This window comes from Giraffa tippelskirchi, chromosome 4 (genome assembly GCF_054371585.1).
Source record: "Giraffa tippelskirchi isolate mGirTip1 chromosome 4, T2T-mGirTip1v1.2.pri, whole genome shotgun sequence".
NCBI lineage: Eukaryota > Metazoa > Chordata > Mammalia > Artiodactyla > Giraffidae > Giraffa > Giraffa tippelskirchi.
In genome coordinates this window covers 164642864-164658954 of record NC_137278.1, presented here as the reverse complement: position 1 = coordinate 164658954, position 16091 = coordinate 164642864, and the positions used below count along the sequence as shown (strand labels likewise).

The following is a 16091-nucleotide window of genomic DNA, read 5'->3' as shown; positions in this document are numbered from 1 at the left end:
TGGGTTGGGAAGATCCCCTGGAGAAGGCTACCCACTCCAGTATTCTGGCATGGAGAATTCCATGGACTGTATAGTCCATGGGATCACAAAGAGTCAGACACGACTGAGCAACTTTCACTTTTCTTTTCCGTTTAAGGCTGTTATTCCTGGAAGAGGAAACACTTTAAATGGAGTCTATTATTTTTACCCTAGATTGAAAGAGTAAAAAAAAAATCTCCTTTCTTGAAGAGGACATGAAAGAATTGAAGGTTTATGATGTATAAGGAGAGGGTTAGTGTGGAGAGAACTGAAAGCCATAGAAAGGAGAGTTGGGAGCCCCTAAAAATAACATTCCTTTTATGTTTAACCTAAACTTGACCCAGAATACCCTGCCAGGCTTCATTTTTCAGATGGTTTTAGAGTTGTAGGGAAATTAAAATTTATGATTTTGCCATTGAGAAATCTTAGAAGAGAAAGGACATAGACTGGTCTTATAGTGACATGGAATTCTACTGGGGAGATTGTAGCCACATCTAGGCTTAGTTCCAGAGCACTGTGATTGATTAATGATGTCTGCCTTGGTTGCAGAAAGGTAAGTGGTACATGTGCTACTTATTTGTTGTCCTTAATTTAGAAAAAGCCTGTGTAGGTACAGACTGAAGCAGTGATGCTGTCATGACACCATAAGAGTACACAGGATACAATACCTCTGAAGAAAGGAGATAATCAAGAGTGCCATCCTTCATGTTATTCAATGCTTCATCACTTGGAACAAAAACAGTGTATGGTCCACCAACCCCATCTTCATTTAAGGCATGTCCCATATTGGTTTTCTGCATTTGAGAAATGAAAATTTGCATCTGTAACCTATCTTAGATAGATATATGAATTCCCCATAAAGTATTTATAATTGATACCCTCTGCTAATTTTATTGTACCAAGGACTAGACATAAAAAACTTTCTAGGAGTTCATGAAAAGTACATACCTCTAACAAAGATCTGAACTTGCTGTATCTTGGTTGTAGCATGGTCATTATGGTTTGCTAAAAAGAGACATTTTGCTTAAAGTTCAGTACAAAAAAGGGAGGTAGTTTAGGAAACAGATGCTCTAACATGAAAAGACTAATGACAGGATTTACTGGAAGTGTGGACATCTATGGGCTTCTCTGGTGGCTCAGATGGTAAAGTATCTGCCTGCAGTGCAGGAGACCTGGGTTTGATCCCTGGGTCAGAGATCCCCTTGAGAAGGGAATGGCAATCCACTCCCATATTCTTGCCTAGAGAATCCCATGGACAGAGGAGACTGGTGGGCCACAGTCCATGAGGTAAAAGAGTCGGACATGACTGAGTGACTAATACTTTCACTTTTCTGATGGAAAGCTAAGGGGAAATAAAGAGGAAAGTGGACATCTATAAAAGGATCTGGCTAACCACAACACATTATACATGTGTTTCCTGTATTTATTTAAACAGTAGTTCAGATCTGCATGTTCTTAAATAGTCTTTGCATGCTAAGTCACTTCGGTCATGTCTGACTCTTTGCAGCCCTGTGGACTTTAGCCCGCCAGGCTCCTCTGTCCGTGGGATTCTCCAGGCAAGAATACTGGAGAGGGTTGCCGTGTCCAGGGGACCTTCCCAACTCAGGGATCAAACCTGCATCTCTTATGTCTCCTGCATTTGGCAGGTGGGTTCTTTGCCACTAGTGCCACCTGGGAAACCCCAAAGTAGTTTTTGGCCATCATCAAATAGATCAGAGGGAATGAATTTTATCACAGGGAGGATATGCCTTCCTCCACAACGCACAAGGGATAAATTTTTGTGACAATTGGTCTGAGTTATCAGGTGTGTCTATGCAAAAGATCACAAAATCAATCTCTTTCCTACACCTACTGCATACCTTTCTCTTTCTCCACAGAGGTGTCAGAATTCTACTAAAAACAGAAATACAGGCACATAGTGCTGGCTTTGGAGAAGGCAATGGCACCCCACTCCAGTACTCTTTCCTGGAAAATCCCATGGACAGAGGAGCCTGGTAGGCTGCAGCCCATGGGGTCACTAAGAGTCGGATACGACTGAGCGACTTCACTTTCAATTTTCCCTTTCATGCACTGGAGAAGGAAATGGCAACCCACTCCAGTGTTCTTGCTTGGAGAATCCCAGGGATGGCAGAGCCTGGCGGGCTGCCATCTGTGGGGTCGCACAGAGTCGGACACGACTGAAGCAACTTAGCAGCAGTGCTGGCTTGCATTTTCTTCATGAACATGACTCTCTAAGGAACAAGGGAAGATGGCTCTGACTTGACATTACTTTTACCTCAAGTTCTCACCTCAGTATTGCTCTCAAATGTGGGCACCACCTTGTCCATGGCTCTGTCGAGGATGTGCAAGAGCCCATTGGAAGCAAGTATGTTCCCTTGTATAATTTTTACCTTCTTTTTGCCTTCATAGAGTTGAAGCTTTAGCTGATTGTCCTAAAACACCAAGGAAAAATAAAACTAAATTGATGTGTGTCCTTGAAAATCGAGCACTGGATTAGAAGAAGTCTTAAATCCTTGGGTTCTGTCATTTATTGGCTGTATGATCTTGGATAAGTTCCCTAACCTAAAATGTGGATGACAGTTTCTGCCCCATTGAATTCACAGGTCTTTCCTTGAGCTCAAATGAAATAACATATGAAATCACTTCTGACTATCAATGATTGCTAAATAGGAATAAGGAATTACTGTATAGTCTTCCCCCAAAAGACAGCAAGCTACAAAGGGACCCCAAACTCTTCAATTTAGTGTAAACTCATTACCTACCTACTTTAGTGTTTTGGACAGAATAGGCACACAGTAAAAAATATGTGCTGAATGAATAGGTAAATGAATGAATACATGTCCTTGTGAGCAAGGAAACTACACCTTCATCCATACATCCACTCATCTATCCATCCATCCATCCATCCATTCATCCATCCTCATACATAGCATACAACATACTAGTTAAGGATTCAGGCTTTGGGGGACTTCCCTGGTGACCCAGTGGTTAAGAATCAGCCTTCTAATGCAAAGGGTGCAAGTTTGATCTCTGGTTGGGGAACTAAGATCCCATATGTCACAGGGCAACTAAACCTGCATATCACAATGACGGAAACTCTGTGTGTCATGACAAAGATCCCATACGCTGCAACAAAAAAACCCAGGGCAGCCAAACAAAAAAAAAAAGAGTTAGAATGATTCACATTTTGGGATCAGGCAGACCTGAGATTGAATCCTGCCTTTGGCCCTTACTGTGTGACCTCTCAGTTTTCCCACTGGAAAAACGTTCACGGGGTCATTGTGGGCCTTAAATATCACAAACAGAGATTTACCCCAGCATCTTGCATGTAGTAAGTGCTCACTGATCTATCAACTATTGATATTTGGTGAAATGCAACCAGATAGGTCATAACCACCCCCTCCAACCCCACCCCCTACCACAACTCTCTGTTGACTGACCATGTGCCCTTCATCTCAGTAAAGTCACAAAAAATTATTTTAAAAACAAACACAACAGAATTAATGGCATTAGGAGAGATGAAATGTTGAATTGGAGAGGGTGGATACTTGGCCACCTAAAACAAACAACCCATTTCCTTTTCTAAGATGAGTGCTGATCTGGCTTTGTGCTGATGCTTCTAGGAAACGGGTTTACTATCAGTTTTCTCCTTCCTGCTGGCAGTTGAATGATGGTTGCCTTGAGAACTAATTCAGACCAGGGCAAAATCACTTTACAATCCCATTTCTGTTAACAGTCCATCCTCCGCACCTGACCCTTTCCATTGTTGGCTCTTTGTTTTTGTCCTATGTAGGGAAGTACTGTTACAAATGAGGAACCAGGAAAGAAGTTCTTCATAACCTTTCACGATCCCTGGAGACCAAGAGAGAGCCTGCTGTGGCCATCGACTCAGTGGACACTTTGGTTCAGAGAGTGAAGATCAGGGAGACCCTTACCTTATCTTCACTGAAGATCTCTCCCGACTTTCCCGTCAAAGTATAGAATGTGTCTGTGTTGTTCATTTGCTCAGTGCTCATCTGCCCAGCAATTATATGGAGTTTCACGAAGTACTGAGCAGCTTTGTTATCCAGCAAAAACTCTTTTACCTGAGAAAAGAAAGGCAATTCCTTTCATCTCTACAGTGCTTTGGAAGAGAAAAATGAGGTCTGGGACTCAGGCTATGACTCGTTCAACATCAAGAACATCAAAGTGAGTGTACAACTTGAGTCTGGGCTCTTTCAGGTACAGATGACTTTCCCAGAGTTAAACTCCCCTGGGCCAGGTCGTAAAGGGGGCAGAAATTTGGAGAGTAGTAGGTGATACATGGTCCGCTGTCAAACTCCGGGGCGTGCTCTAGCAGGGAACCAGTGGGGAGCACTGGGGCCAGGAGGACCACGGTGGGTGGCAAGAGCCAAGCAATCAGTCATCTTGAGCCCAGGAATCAGTTGGGAATGAAATATGAAGTTGTGTAAAAAACCGGGTCGAGTGGACAAGCAGAGCTTTTGAATAGAAAAATTAAGAATTTTTAAATCCACTGGACCAAATGGACATTTTGTCAATATTATATAATCAATGATCACTCAACAGAGACCTTTCTTAATCCTGTGTAAATTCAATCTCTATATTAAACAGGCGATCACACGCAAAGTATCTAGCCCAGACACCTTCAACATCCACTAGCTCTCCTACCCCACAGGGGAGATGTGAGTGCATCTCCAAAGATTAATGACATATTCATCTTGGGCAGATGAATGGCGGTGCATATTAGGAGGAGAGAGTCTGAAACTCTGGGTGTTGATTTAATTCAGCACACATTATCACAAAATATCTTGGATTAAATAAAAAAGCCAATTCCATATAAATCAATATGTTCACTATCTACATTAAACCATATCTAACTCTGGCACTGATACTATCACAATGGGATACCTCCACTGGTACTGTGGGTTTCATTCCCACTGGTGGACATTATCTGAGTAAGCGGCTGCTCACACTGAAGACTACACTTCTCTTCTAGTTTCCTCTATCCTTGTTGCCATTTATGGTGGTTTTAAAGAAACAAACACCTAGCTGGTATATAAGTTTAATTCTTCCTGTGGCGAGTGAGCAGTTTTGCATTATGCAAATCTTATTTAGCATGTGACAGCAATTGAGAACCCATAGGGATTACCCTTAGGGCTAATGACCAGAAGAGGGCGGTGGGGGGGGTGTCTTGTAGGGAGCTGGAAATGGTCTTGCTAGATACCTGGACGTACACATTGTGACGGTTCATTGAGTTGTACACTCCTAATCTGTATACAATCCCTAAGGGTGTCATATTTTGCAAAAAGTTTACAAAAGAAATTGCCATCCTTGTCATCAGTAGATTTAATTTTAACGGGGGTTTCCCACTTTAAATAAAGAGGATACTGTCTACTAAGGGTTTTTTTGTTTTTTTTTTTTGCCTTAGCTCCTCTTTATAAAATAAAGTTATTTTAAATACTTACATTGAATCCTTTTAATCCCTTGTCTGTCGGCAACAGCACAGTAAATGGCCCCAGGTTACTCAGTGGCCAGGCATAGGCTTTGTCTTAGGAATCAAAATACACAAAGAAAGAAAACAGCAAATGGGTCAGTGGCACATGAGGAGTAAAATCAGGCAATGGCCCTTGTGATCCACTTAGACCCCCTGACTCCCAAGTTTCTCTGTTCTAACTGGTATTATGCAGGCCCTTGAGGACGTGAGATGCTAAGAATGTGAAATGTTCCTCACAACTGTGTGATTTTCCCTGCAACCACAGTCTTGGCTCAGAGATAGCCTGGGATGAGAAGTTCTGTGAGGGTCATGTGACAAAATCATTGGCCACCTCCTGCCCCTGTGCCTGACTTTCCGAGCTGTCACCATCTTAGTGAGTAAAGATGTAGCTCTTGCTTCATCCAGGAGATGGAAGAGCTCAGAAGAGCTCATGCTTGGTTTAATGCTTTGCGGGTGCCACTGTGACATGCTCAATACCTTTTGAACAAAGAACCCCTGTCTTTTCATTTGCATTGGGCTCTACAAATTTCATAGCTGGTCCTGTTTCCATGCTCCTGGGGAGCTGGGACAGTAGGCTGGGCTCTGTGCTCTCACACAGGAGGCCATGTGTCCCAGCACCTTGTAGACTAGGCAGGTGAAGGGTGACTGGGCTTTGTCCAGAGTAATGCCTGAGGGTCTGTACAGCCTGCAAAGGACACTGTCCCCTTTGTCTGCTCTCACTGATATTCTAAAAGCACAGAGAGGAAGGAGGGAGATCCCAGAGGCCCACCAGTGATTCCTGACTGCCCACGGGGTGTCCTGCAAAGAGCAAGCTGTTTGTGTAGGATGCATGTTATTTGCCTTGAGAACACAGCACTGATCCATGCAGAACACTTTGTTCTCTGTCTGTGCTCTTTCTGGGAAATTGTGCTTGCTGACTGGTCAGTTCTAGAGACTGATATTTTAAGGATTTGGTTGATTGCTCAAGCCCATTTTCTGTTGATCAGCAAAATTTGTGTCTTATTGAAAATCTTGTCGAATGCTGTAATTGGCTCTATTTCATTCTTATGGGAGGGAGGGCTAATGACCTTTCGGGGGCCTTTGGACATGCAGGAGGGTGTTTTTGGCTGTCACCTTGTCCAGGGGCTGGTGGAAAATGCGTCACTCTAGATTGTTAGTGGTTGGGTGTGGGAAAGGATGCTAAACACCCAGCGATGAGTGAGACAGTCGGTCACATGCCATCAAGACTATGCCCCACATTCAAACAGCATCTCCACTAAAGAGCATGAATACCGCCTGCCAGTATTACCTGTCAATGTTGTTTCCCATCTGGAGGACCCGTAACGTCAAGGGAAAGAGGATGGTATCCATCCTGACGTCTGTAGCTGCCTATCTCACTGCTATTGCAGACTATTACTCAGTGGTGACCCCAGGACCTTTGCCTCAGCTGCACTACTGGATCCCTTGGCACTAACTCCTGTCTCCTTGGGACATCTGCCTGTCCATTTCCTTCCACTTGCCCTTCCTAGAAAGGGCTGATCCTGCTAGATAAGAGGCTTGCCTATCCTGCACACCCCTTTCTGAGTGATTGTGTGTCTCAGATGTTCCTCCCCACCAGAAGGCTGCCTTTTCTGTGGAAATGTGCACCCATGCCTGCATACCCAGGAGTGAGATGAAGGAGGTCAGCCTTCCTTGCCATTTTCCTCTGGGTTCGGTGTTTAATTCTCTGAGTCGCTCCATGATGTTTCCATAACAGGTTGAGCCATCGCCTACATAACCTTTCCGACAAGTGCATCTACAGAGAGGGTGAAAACATATTTTCAGGGTCCCAAAGCCAGAGGATGTTGAGATCATACAGTTCAAACCTCTCACTGTGCAGAAGGGGAAGATGATGCTCAGAGTGGGATAGAGACAAGGCCAGAAGAGTGGGATGAACAGAGGTGAGCCTTCCTAATATTCTGGCTGACATATAGCAGCCCACAAGAAATGGATATTTAATAAATTATGTCTGTATATGTAAACATTGCTTCCCTGGTGGCTCAGATGGTAAAGAATCTGCCTGCGATGCAGGAGACTTGGGTTTGATCTCTACATTGGGGAGATCCCCTGGAGAAGGGAATGGCAACCCCTTCCAATATTCTTGCCTGGAGAATTCCATGGACAGAGGAGCCTGGCTGGCTACACGAGATTTCTTTGTATACTCTTTGTTTCCAATATTTTTTCCAAGCATGAGCAAGAGCAAACTCAGGGAGATAGTGAGGGACAGAGAGCCCTGGCATGCTGCAGTCCCATGGGGTTGCAAAGAGTTGGACATGACTTAGCCACTGAATAACAACATAAGCAAAAGCCCATGTACATCAGAGCCATTAGGACTTGCTATAAATGTAGGGTCTTGGTCCCTACTGCAGAAGCACAGAATCAGAATAAGATGCTGAAGCTGGCCTCAAGTAAAGAGTCAGAGCCGTGGACCTGCTTGGAAGATTCTTCCCCTCCTCTTCCTTTCTGAGATCTCTGCTCAACCATCCCTTCCTAGGGGAACCTTCCTTGATTTTTCCATGCCCTCCTCCCTCCCTTGGTACATCATATCCTCCTTAGTGTGCCATGTAGCTCATGGCACCAGGTGGCTCTTTTCTGCAGCACCAGTTCCAGTTGTAATTTTATCCTCATCTGAGTGGTTATTTGATTAAGATCTATTTCCCCTTCTGATCTGAGAAAAAAGTGAGGACAAAGGCAATGTGTGTATTTATTCATTCTCATAAACCCAAGATCTAGCGCAAGCCTTGGTCCATAGTAGGTATTTAATGAATAGTTGTAAAACAAACAGTAATTGAAGTAAAAGAAATACATAAACAAGGAAAGTCACAGAATTTTATATAATAGTTTGGGTTCGCAAAAGAGAAATAGAATTAAAGATGTACTAGCAGTGGTGTCCTGGTAGATGTCAAACACCCAAATCTCCAGGGGAAAAAACAGCTCTGATTTGCAGCCTTTGACAGTTTCCATGGTTCACACTCTCACCTTGGCCAATCTCAAGTGTTACCGTGACACTAACCAGCCAGCAAGTTCCTGAGAATTTAATCATCGGCTCTCAGGACTCAGTAGGCCCTGGCTTTAGCAAACCACTGCTCCCTAGCAAAGACTGGTTGGCGGCTGGCTGAAATTGGCAAGGTGCTTAGGAAGGTGACATTCACCAGGATCTACCAAGATCCTGGTAAGAAATAAGTAAGAAACAGGAGATGGGGAGGAACAATTCAGAGAGGAGAGATGCAAGGGTGCTGTGAGCAAGCATACCACAGATATGACTCATGTGTAGAACAATTCCAAAGAACAATTAGATCCTTGCTAATCCAGTTATGTTTCTAAATCAGTCCCATGGCACATAGATATATATCCTAAATGTTTGCTGAAAAAATGTTTCTGAACAAATCCCTTGCTTGGATTGCTGCAATGACCCCCTAATTGGTCTTTCTGACCTGAGTTTTGCTCACATTAAGTCAGTCTTTCACACAAGCCCTGGGTGGTCTGTCCTCAAGGGCAATCTGGCATCTCGTGCTTAATTCTCTCAGGGGCTCCTTTTGTCTATAGCAGGGGTCCCCAACCTCCAGGATCTAATGCCTGATGATCTGAGGTGGAGCTGATGTCATAATAATAGAAATAAAGTGTACAATAAATGTAGTGTGCTTGAATCATCCTGAAACCACCCCAGTGCAAGGAAAAGTTGTCTTCCATGAAACTGGTCCCTGGTGCTAGACAGGTTGGAGACTTCTGATCTATGGGATATAGTTTAAGTGCTTAGCAGGCATGCAAGACTTCAAAGGGGGAATCTTGCTTATGTCTCCTTCCTGCTGTTCATGCAAAATTCTAGCAACAATTTGTTTTTCTAGACTGTTCTGTCCTTCTCAGGTGGGTGTCCTGCCAGGACCATTCTCATAGCTCAGGTGTGACCTGCTCTGGGCAGCCTTACCTGATCTCCCAACACTTTCCCCATAGAAGCATCCTGTTGTTACCTCTACCACAACCATTCCCACCAGAATGGCCTTGTCGGGTGTTTCCCCCTCTGCTAGCTGGAAGCTCTCCTAGAATCTGGATCCCACCTTATTTCTTCTCCTCGTATTCCAGCACCTGGGACAGTGCCTCATTGTTGAACCAATTATTTTCGAAGTACCTACTGAAATCTAGAAACTGTGCTAGGCGAGAGGGCTATAAAGGTAATAACAACAGATATCTTGCTATTTTAGCATCATGTTGCTGGAAATGAGCCTGAAAACAAATAATTGATGACGACATGATAAAGGTTACTTAATATCTTTGAGTCCCAGTTTGCTCATCTGTGAAATGGGTTTACTAACACCATTAGGGCTATTGACAGAAGAGACAATGCATGAGTCATCTTCTATCACTAATGCAGCATGATTCAGAATAGTCTTCATAGACTGATTGCCACATTGAGGAGGCATAGACCAAATAAATCCCTCTTCTGGGTGAACGAAATTATTGATGGCCCCATATTTTATCAATGTCACTCAGCCAGCCTTTAACCTAGGCTTCGTCCCCGTTGAGGCTCCCCTGGTGGCTAAAGAATCCACCTGCCATGAAGGAGATGCGGATTCCATCCCTGGGTTGGGAAGATCCCCTGGAGAAGGAAATGGCAACCCAATTCAGTATTCTTGCCTGGGAAATCCCATAGACAGAGGAGCCTGGTAGGTTACTGTCCATGAGGTTACACAAGGGTCAGACATGACTTAGTGACTAAACAACGACAAAAACAACTTCCCAGCTGAGGACAGTTCTCTTTTGGAGGAGGGAGGCAAGGAGATTTTTTAGTGACACACAGACCCATAACATTGATGATTAGTTCCACTGACATTCTAGACACAAGTTTTAATGCAACTTCCATTATTCTGATGTTCAAGTTTCATTTTTCTATTTTATCTTCTCAAATACAGAAGAAAGAAAATGTTTAAAGTGTTCTGCTCAAGTTTTCTCAGAGGATAGTACAAAATGTGTAAGCTGGCCAGTGCTGTGGTCGCTGTCAGAACTGGGGTTTCAGCAGAGGACATGCTCTGTGGATGCGTGTGTGCCTGTGTGTACGTCTGGGAGGGGTTTGTGTGTGCATGGTGTGTATGGAGTGCTTTCTGTGTGCCAGGTTCCTCTCAGAGTTGGAAGAATGCAACCTTATTTAATCCTCATCACAGCCCTGATGGGAGCCTAGTTTTCCCCTTTTGTGACAGAAGAAACAAGTCAGAAAGGTTAAGGGAAGCAGCAGAGCTGGGTTTGAATCCAGGGGTTCTGACACCCGCGCTCTTTCTCGTCCACCCACAGAGTGTACAGATCCATTTACTTGCCCAGAAAGAACACAGTGACCATCAAACCTATCTGGGAAAATCCACCCGTTCAAGACCCATCTATAAAAGGTACGCTAGAGGAAGCACAGAAACTGTTCTATGTCTCCCATGGCTCTGAGCTCACTACAGCAGAATGGGTTCTTTGCAGATGGTGGTGACAAGGAGAACCAAAAGCAGCCTTGAGATGCAAGCATCTGCCTGGGAAATAAAAGCCTTGGGTTCCAGCCTTCATTCACCCCCTGATAAAACATAACACAGCTGGAGAGGAGTTTCCAGAACATTCTCTCATGAATCCTCACAACAACTGTATGAAGTCGACATTACTGCTCATTTTATAGATGGAGGAACTGAAGCCAGAGAGACCACATCATGTTCCCAAGGTCATGAATCTGACAGATACCGATGCGGAGGCTTCAACCCAGGTCTTTAAATTCCAAGTACCATCTTCCCACCAGGTCAACTGCCCCTGTCTCAGGAATTTTCATGCAAATATTTTTTACTCATGGTAAACCTCTTCTTTTGAAACCTAGAGTTCAGAAAACACCACTTGCGTATGTTCACATTCCCCAGTTTTCACTTTCCCCTTGTTCTGCACCACTGACAAGCCCTGTTTAATAGATGACATGTGCATTAGAGGTCAAACTCCTGTCATTGCAATGGACATCTGTTTTCCCAGTGGCAATGGCTTCATTCTCTCAGGCTCTGACCACTTTACACCATGTTTTCAGATCAGGTCAATATTTCAGGGTGTTGTCAAGATCACTATCAAGGAAACCATTATTGAATAATTCATTGATTATACAAAGACGTACTGAGTCTCTACTATGCTCCTTGCATTGTGCTATGTGGGGGTTGGGGTGGATGCAAGGCTGAATAAGACACATTTCCTGCCCTTCAAGGACATTTCAGCATTGACTGGCCACCACCTCCCCCTCTTGGAAAGATGGTGGTGGAACTGAAAAGACTTACTTGGTTTGGCCGGGGGCGATGGTGATGCAGTCTGCATGTGTGTGGCAGGGGTTGTTAGATTCACACACATCGGTCATACTGCATCCCACTCCAGGGACAAAGTTGCGGTAATGTTGCTTACACTCGCAGTGAGCCTTCAGCAGATGGGAAGAGAAGAACAAAATGGTTTTCATTAGTCACTTAGGCTGACATTCTTAAATTCCTGTCTTTATCCTGGCATGCAAGCTGACTTGGGGTAGGTCTAAAGTATGGGCTGAAATTAAATTCATCAGTGTATCTAAAATTGGAAATCATGTTTTCTCATCTGTTTGGAAATTCATACACTTTGTAATTCACCTTTCAGTTTCCTGGTTTGCTAACCCTGGGCCTCCCTGGTGCCATATTTCCTGATTTTAGATTTAGATGAGTGGAGATCGACGTTCAGATGTATTATTTCTCTAGAATAGTGGTTTTCAACTGGGAGTCTCAACGGAAGGGACCTTGGTAATGCTTGGAGACATTTTCAGTGGTAACAACAGGAGAAGAGGCCAGTGTCATGAGAGGCCAGGGATGCTGCTAACCATCCTGCAATGTACAGGACACTCCTAACAACAAAGAGTTCTCAGGTTCAAAGTATTAACCATTCCCAGGTTGAGGAATGACTTGTTCTGGAAAAATGAATGTGAACAATGTTTCTGTGTGAACGATGTTTCTAAGACTTGAAAATATGCCTGGGTACTTCTTTTTTTTTTTTTTTTTTTAAGGGACAAGGTATACTTTTAATCTCACTCCCAAGGTACAGGGCCTTGATTCACAATGTAACATGACTTTTCCCACAAGGGATCTAATTTAGAAGATGAGAATTCAGTTCTTCGAATTTCTTGCCAACCTGCCTCAGAAATCAACAGCAGAAATGTTGTGAGATGTGTTCTTTTTCTTAGAGATGAGATCAGGTGGACTCTTTGCAGGGCACTCTAGGAGCATCCCCAGGGGGTGCAGGTGAGACTGCTGGGGACCTGTGGCTGGGTTTGGTCAGGCACTGAAGCCTTTCCTTTCACCCAGGTGGCTGTAGTCTCCTGTATGGATGGATTTCCTCCACTGGACGTTTCACGTCAATTATGGCTGCAGTAGGCACCCACTATTTGATGGGTAAATGAGATATTGGGAAAAGGTCTCTCTTATCTGGATTCTGCAGCAAAGGTCTCCTGACCAGGCTGAATTTTACCTGGCAAGGTCATGATGTGGTTTAGAGAAACACATATGGCTTACTGCAGGGCATCTTCATTGCTCCCTACAAATCTGTCCATGCTGCCTAACGTTTTATCAGCATTTATCTTTTGGGGACAGTTTTTTGGTCCTCAGAGTCCTCTGTCACTTTGAAAAGACATTAGAGAGAATGGAGGATTGTGGGCTAAAGTCAATTACACACTCACTTAACAGTTAACGATGAATTTGTTAATCAAATTTGAGTCGTATGTATGTATTTTGTCAGTCATCAAACAGGACGGGGATAGAAGAGACAGTGAAGTTTTGACCAGAAAGCTGGGCAAGGGCGAGTTCAGAGGGTAGACTAGGGCTCACTGAGGTTGACCCCAAGTACGTGGGGGTCTGGCTGGGGAGGAAGCCCAACCTAAGCATGGAAAGGGAGAAGCGGGAGGGCATGGATGACAAATTACACCCCTGGCACAGTTGGACCTTCGGCGGGTGGTCCTACTCCTGCTCTCACCAGTTCCAGACATCCTCAGCTCACCTGTCCAGGCCCATCGTATCTGCACACTGTGGACTCTGTCGGGCAGTTTCCAAAGTTAACCTGGCAGGGGTCCACTGGGAGGCACACCTGGCCGTCCCCGCGGTAGCCTTCTTGACACGTGCACCTGTGCTGATTTGGTCCCAGGTAGGTGCACTGAGCATGAGGGTGGCAGATATTTTGTGAACACGGATTGATGGCTGGAGAAGCAATGACCAAACAAGGTGGTTACCACATGCAGGCAGGGAGAGGGAAAATCAACTGTGAGGGATTGGAGAGCACAGCTCAGCCAAGTGAAAAGTGAAAGTCGCTCATTTGTGTCCGACTCCATGGACTGTGTAGCCCGCCAGGCTCCTCTGTCCATGAAATTCTCCAGGCAAGAATACTGGAGTGGGTAGCCATTTCCTTCTCCAGGGGATCTTCCCAACCCAGGGATCAAATCCAGGTCTCCCGCATTGCAGGTGGACTCTTTACCATCTGAGCCACCAGGGAAGCTGCATAGGCAATCTAACAGTTTCAAGAGAGAGTAGGAAACATTTCATCTTACCTTCTGGATCACCTCCACCTACCAAATAGATTTATATATGCCTTGCAGGAATGATAACTACCAGTACTGTGATGATGTATTATTATGCCATGCTATGTGTAGATTTAAATGTAAAATGGCATGAAAGAAAGCACTAACATTTATAGAATTTATAATATGTACTGTCCCTTTTCTAAACATTTGACATATATGAACTCAATTAATTCTCTAGGGTAGTTACCACTATTATCCCCATTTCACAGACAGGAAAATGGACGCACAGGCAGATTCAAGAATTTGTCCAAGGCCATGTTGTTAGTTAGCAGGCAGATCTGGGATTTATACACAGATGGCCTAGTTCCAATAGCATGTTCAGAACCAATTACAACCTCTCATGAAGTGAAAGAGCATGGAAAGAAAGAAGAAAGGAAGAAGCAAACAAATTACATTCTATCTTAACACTGATTCAGGTGATATAAAGCAAAAACATATATATGTTTAAGGGATCAAACCTGGGTATCTTGCATTGCAGGCAGATTATTTACTGTCTGAGCCACTAGGGAAGCCCTAAAAATCTATAGACACACTTTGATAACAGGAGAAATGATCATCTATTGAACAACTACCACATGATGAGCATTTTACCTAGAACTTTTAATATACATCATTCAACTGCACAGAGAGAAATAGAAGTGTTCATTGTGTTAATATTAAGAAGGCTGTGAGGCTTTTTCTGATCAGGAATCTAATCATCTTAATGAATAAACCTGCAGGATGGAAGTTCTACTCACGCTCGCAGTGTTTGCCATCGCCTTTGTAATTGGGAAGGCATTTGCATTCTAGCTTCGTTTCATCTTTGCTTGAAGGTGAGCATCTGGAATTTTCTGGGCAGAGCAAGGCTGCACATTCTGGGATGGCTGGAAAGGAAGATTGTTAAGGTAATTGCATTAGTAGTACAACCAGTTCTTAAAAAAATAAAAACTCAACAAATACAGTATTTCCTATTATTACAAAAGTGACCACAGATTCCTTGTAACAATTAAAAAAATACAGAATTTGTAAGGCAAAAATTAGCTGTCTTAGTCTTATTCTCCTATCCCACTCTCAAAATAATCAATGGCAAAAACAATATAATACATTTACACATAAGATGTTTTTTAAACAAAATGGAAACCTGTTAAAATATTTAAGAACTTAATTTTTAATTTAACATTATGGAGGTATTTAAAGATGTACTTTGATCTCTAACGACTGCATAGTATTTTACAATATATCAGTAGACGGTGCTTAGATGGCTTTTAGAAATGATAAAGAATCTGACATAATAAGCCAGCTTGCAAAGCAAACAATTTGGACTGACACAGTAACACGGATGCTGCTAGAAGATATGACGTGCCGGGGTCAGAGATAAAGGACAGTTTATCACTCACATTAGGAGCAGTAGCCAGAGGGTCAGCATTTTTGGGCCAGTTCTTCCAAGCCCCAGTTCCCACCAGGCAAGGCGAAGAGGGCCAGACTGAGACCTGAACAGGTGTCATTACAGAAGACGAGCCCTGACTTAGGGAAGTGAAATGCTTTTTTGTTTGTCTTTAAATAATAGGTAATGTTTTAGGGCCTGGGTAAGAGATAGAAATCACACGATTATTTAAACAGGGAAAGTTTTAGTGTAAATATTCACGGACAGATTAAAATGGCTCCTGAGAGTTAAAAAGAACTGGAAAGAATAAAGGGAGAAAAATAAAGAGCCATCCCTCCTCTTGGGTTAAGATCAGAGCAAGTCTTCCTCCTTCCAGAGCTGAGACACAGATGTCACTGGAAAGGACAGGACCTTGGTCACTTCTATAGTGGAGAGGTTGCTGAGGTGTCCGATGGTGAGACTTATTGGACTCCATCCCTCTGGGGCTCCAGGGAAGGTCATCCACAGGGAGGTGCTAAGCCTTAGGGCTCCCTTGGCCCCTGGGCAGGCTGCTCACCTCGGGATGTTACTGGAAGTAGGAGCTGAGAAGCCCATGCTCTCAGAAGTGTGGTGCACTC

At 43.8% G+C, this 16091-nt stretch overlaps 1 protein-coding gene across 2 annotated transcripts in view; it reads right to left on the bottom strand.

Annotated features, from left to right (window-relative positions):
- The window catches only part of STAB2 (stabilin 2), a 164892-nt gene that overhangs the window by 110754 nt on the left and 38047 nt on the right, over positions 1–16091 (bottom strand). For both annotated transcript variants that reach the window (XM_081595580.1, XM_081595578.1), the window contains 9 exons: positions 14849–14974; positions 13535–13731; positions 11806–11939; positions 7153–7286; positions 5484–5566; positions 3954–4103; positions 2307–2450; positions 967–1023; positions 687–812 (listed from right to left, as the gene is read on the bottom strand). In XM_081595580.1, coding sequence (XP_081451706.1) covers positions 687–812; positions 967–1023; positions 2307–2450; positions 3954–4103; positions 5484–5566; positions 7153–7286; positions 11806–11939; positions 13535–13731; positions 14849–14974 — 1151 coding nt within the window. The remainder of the gene's footprint in view (positions 1–686; positions 813–966; positions 1024–2306; positions 2451–3953; positions 4104–5483; positions 5567–7152; positions 7287–11805; positions 11940–13534; positions 13732–14848; positions 14975–16091) is intronic.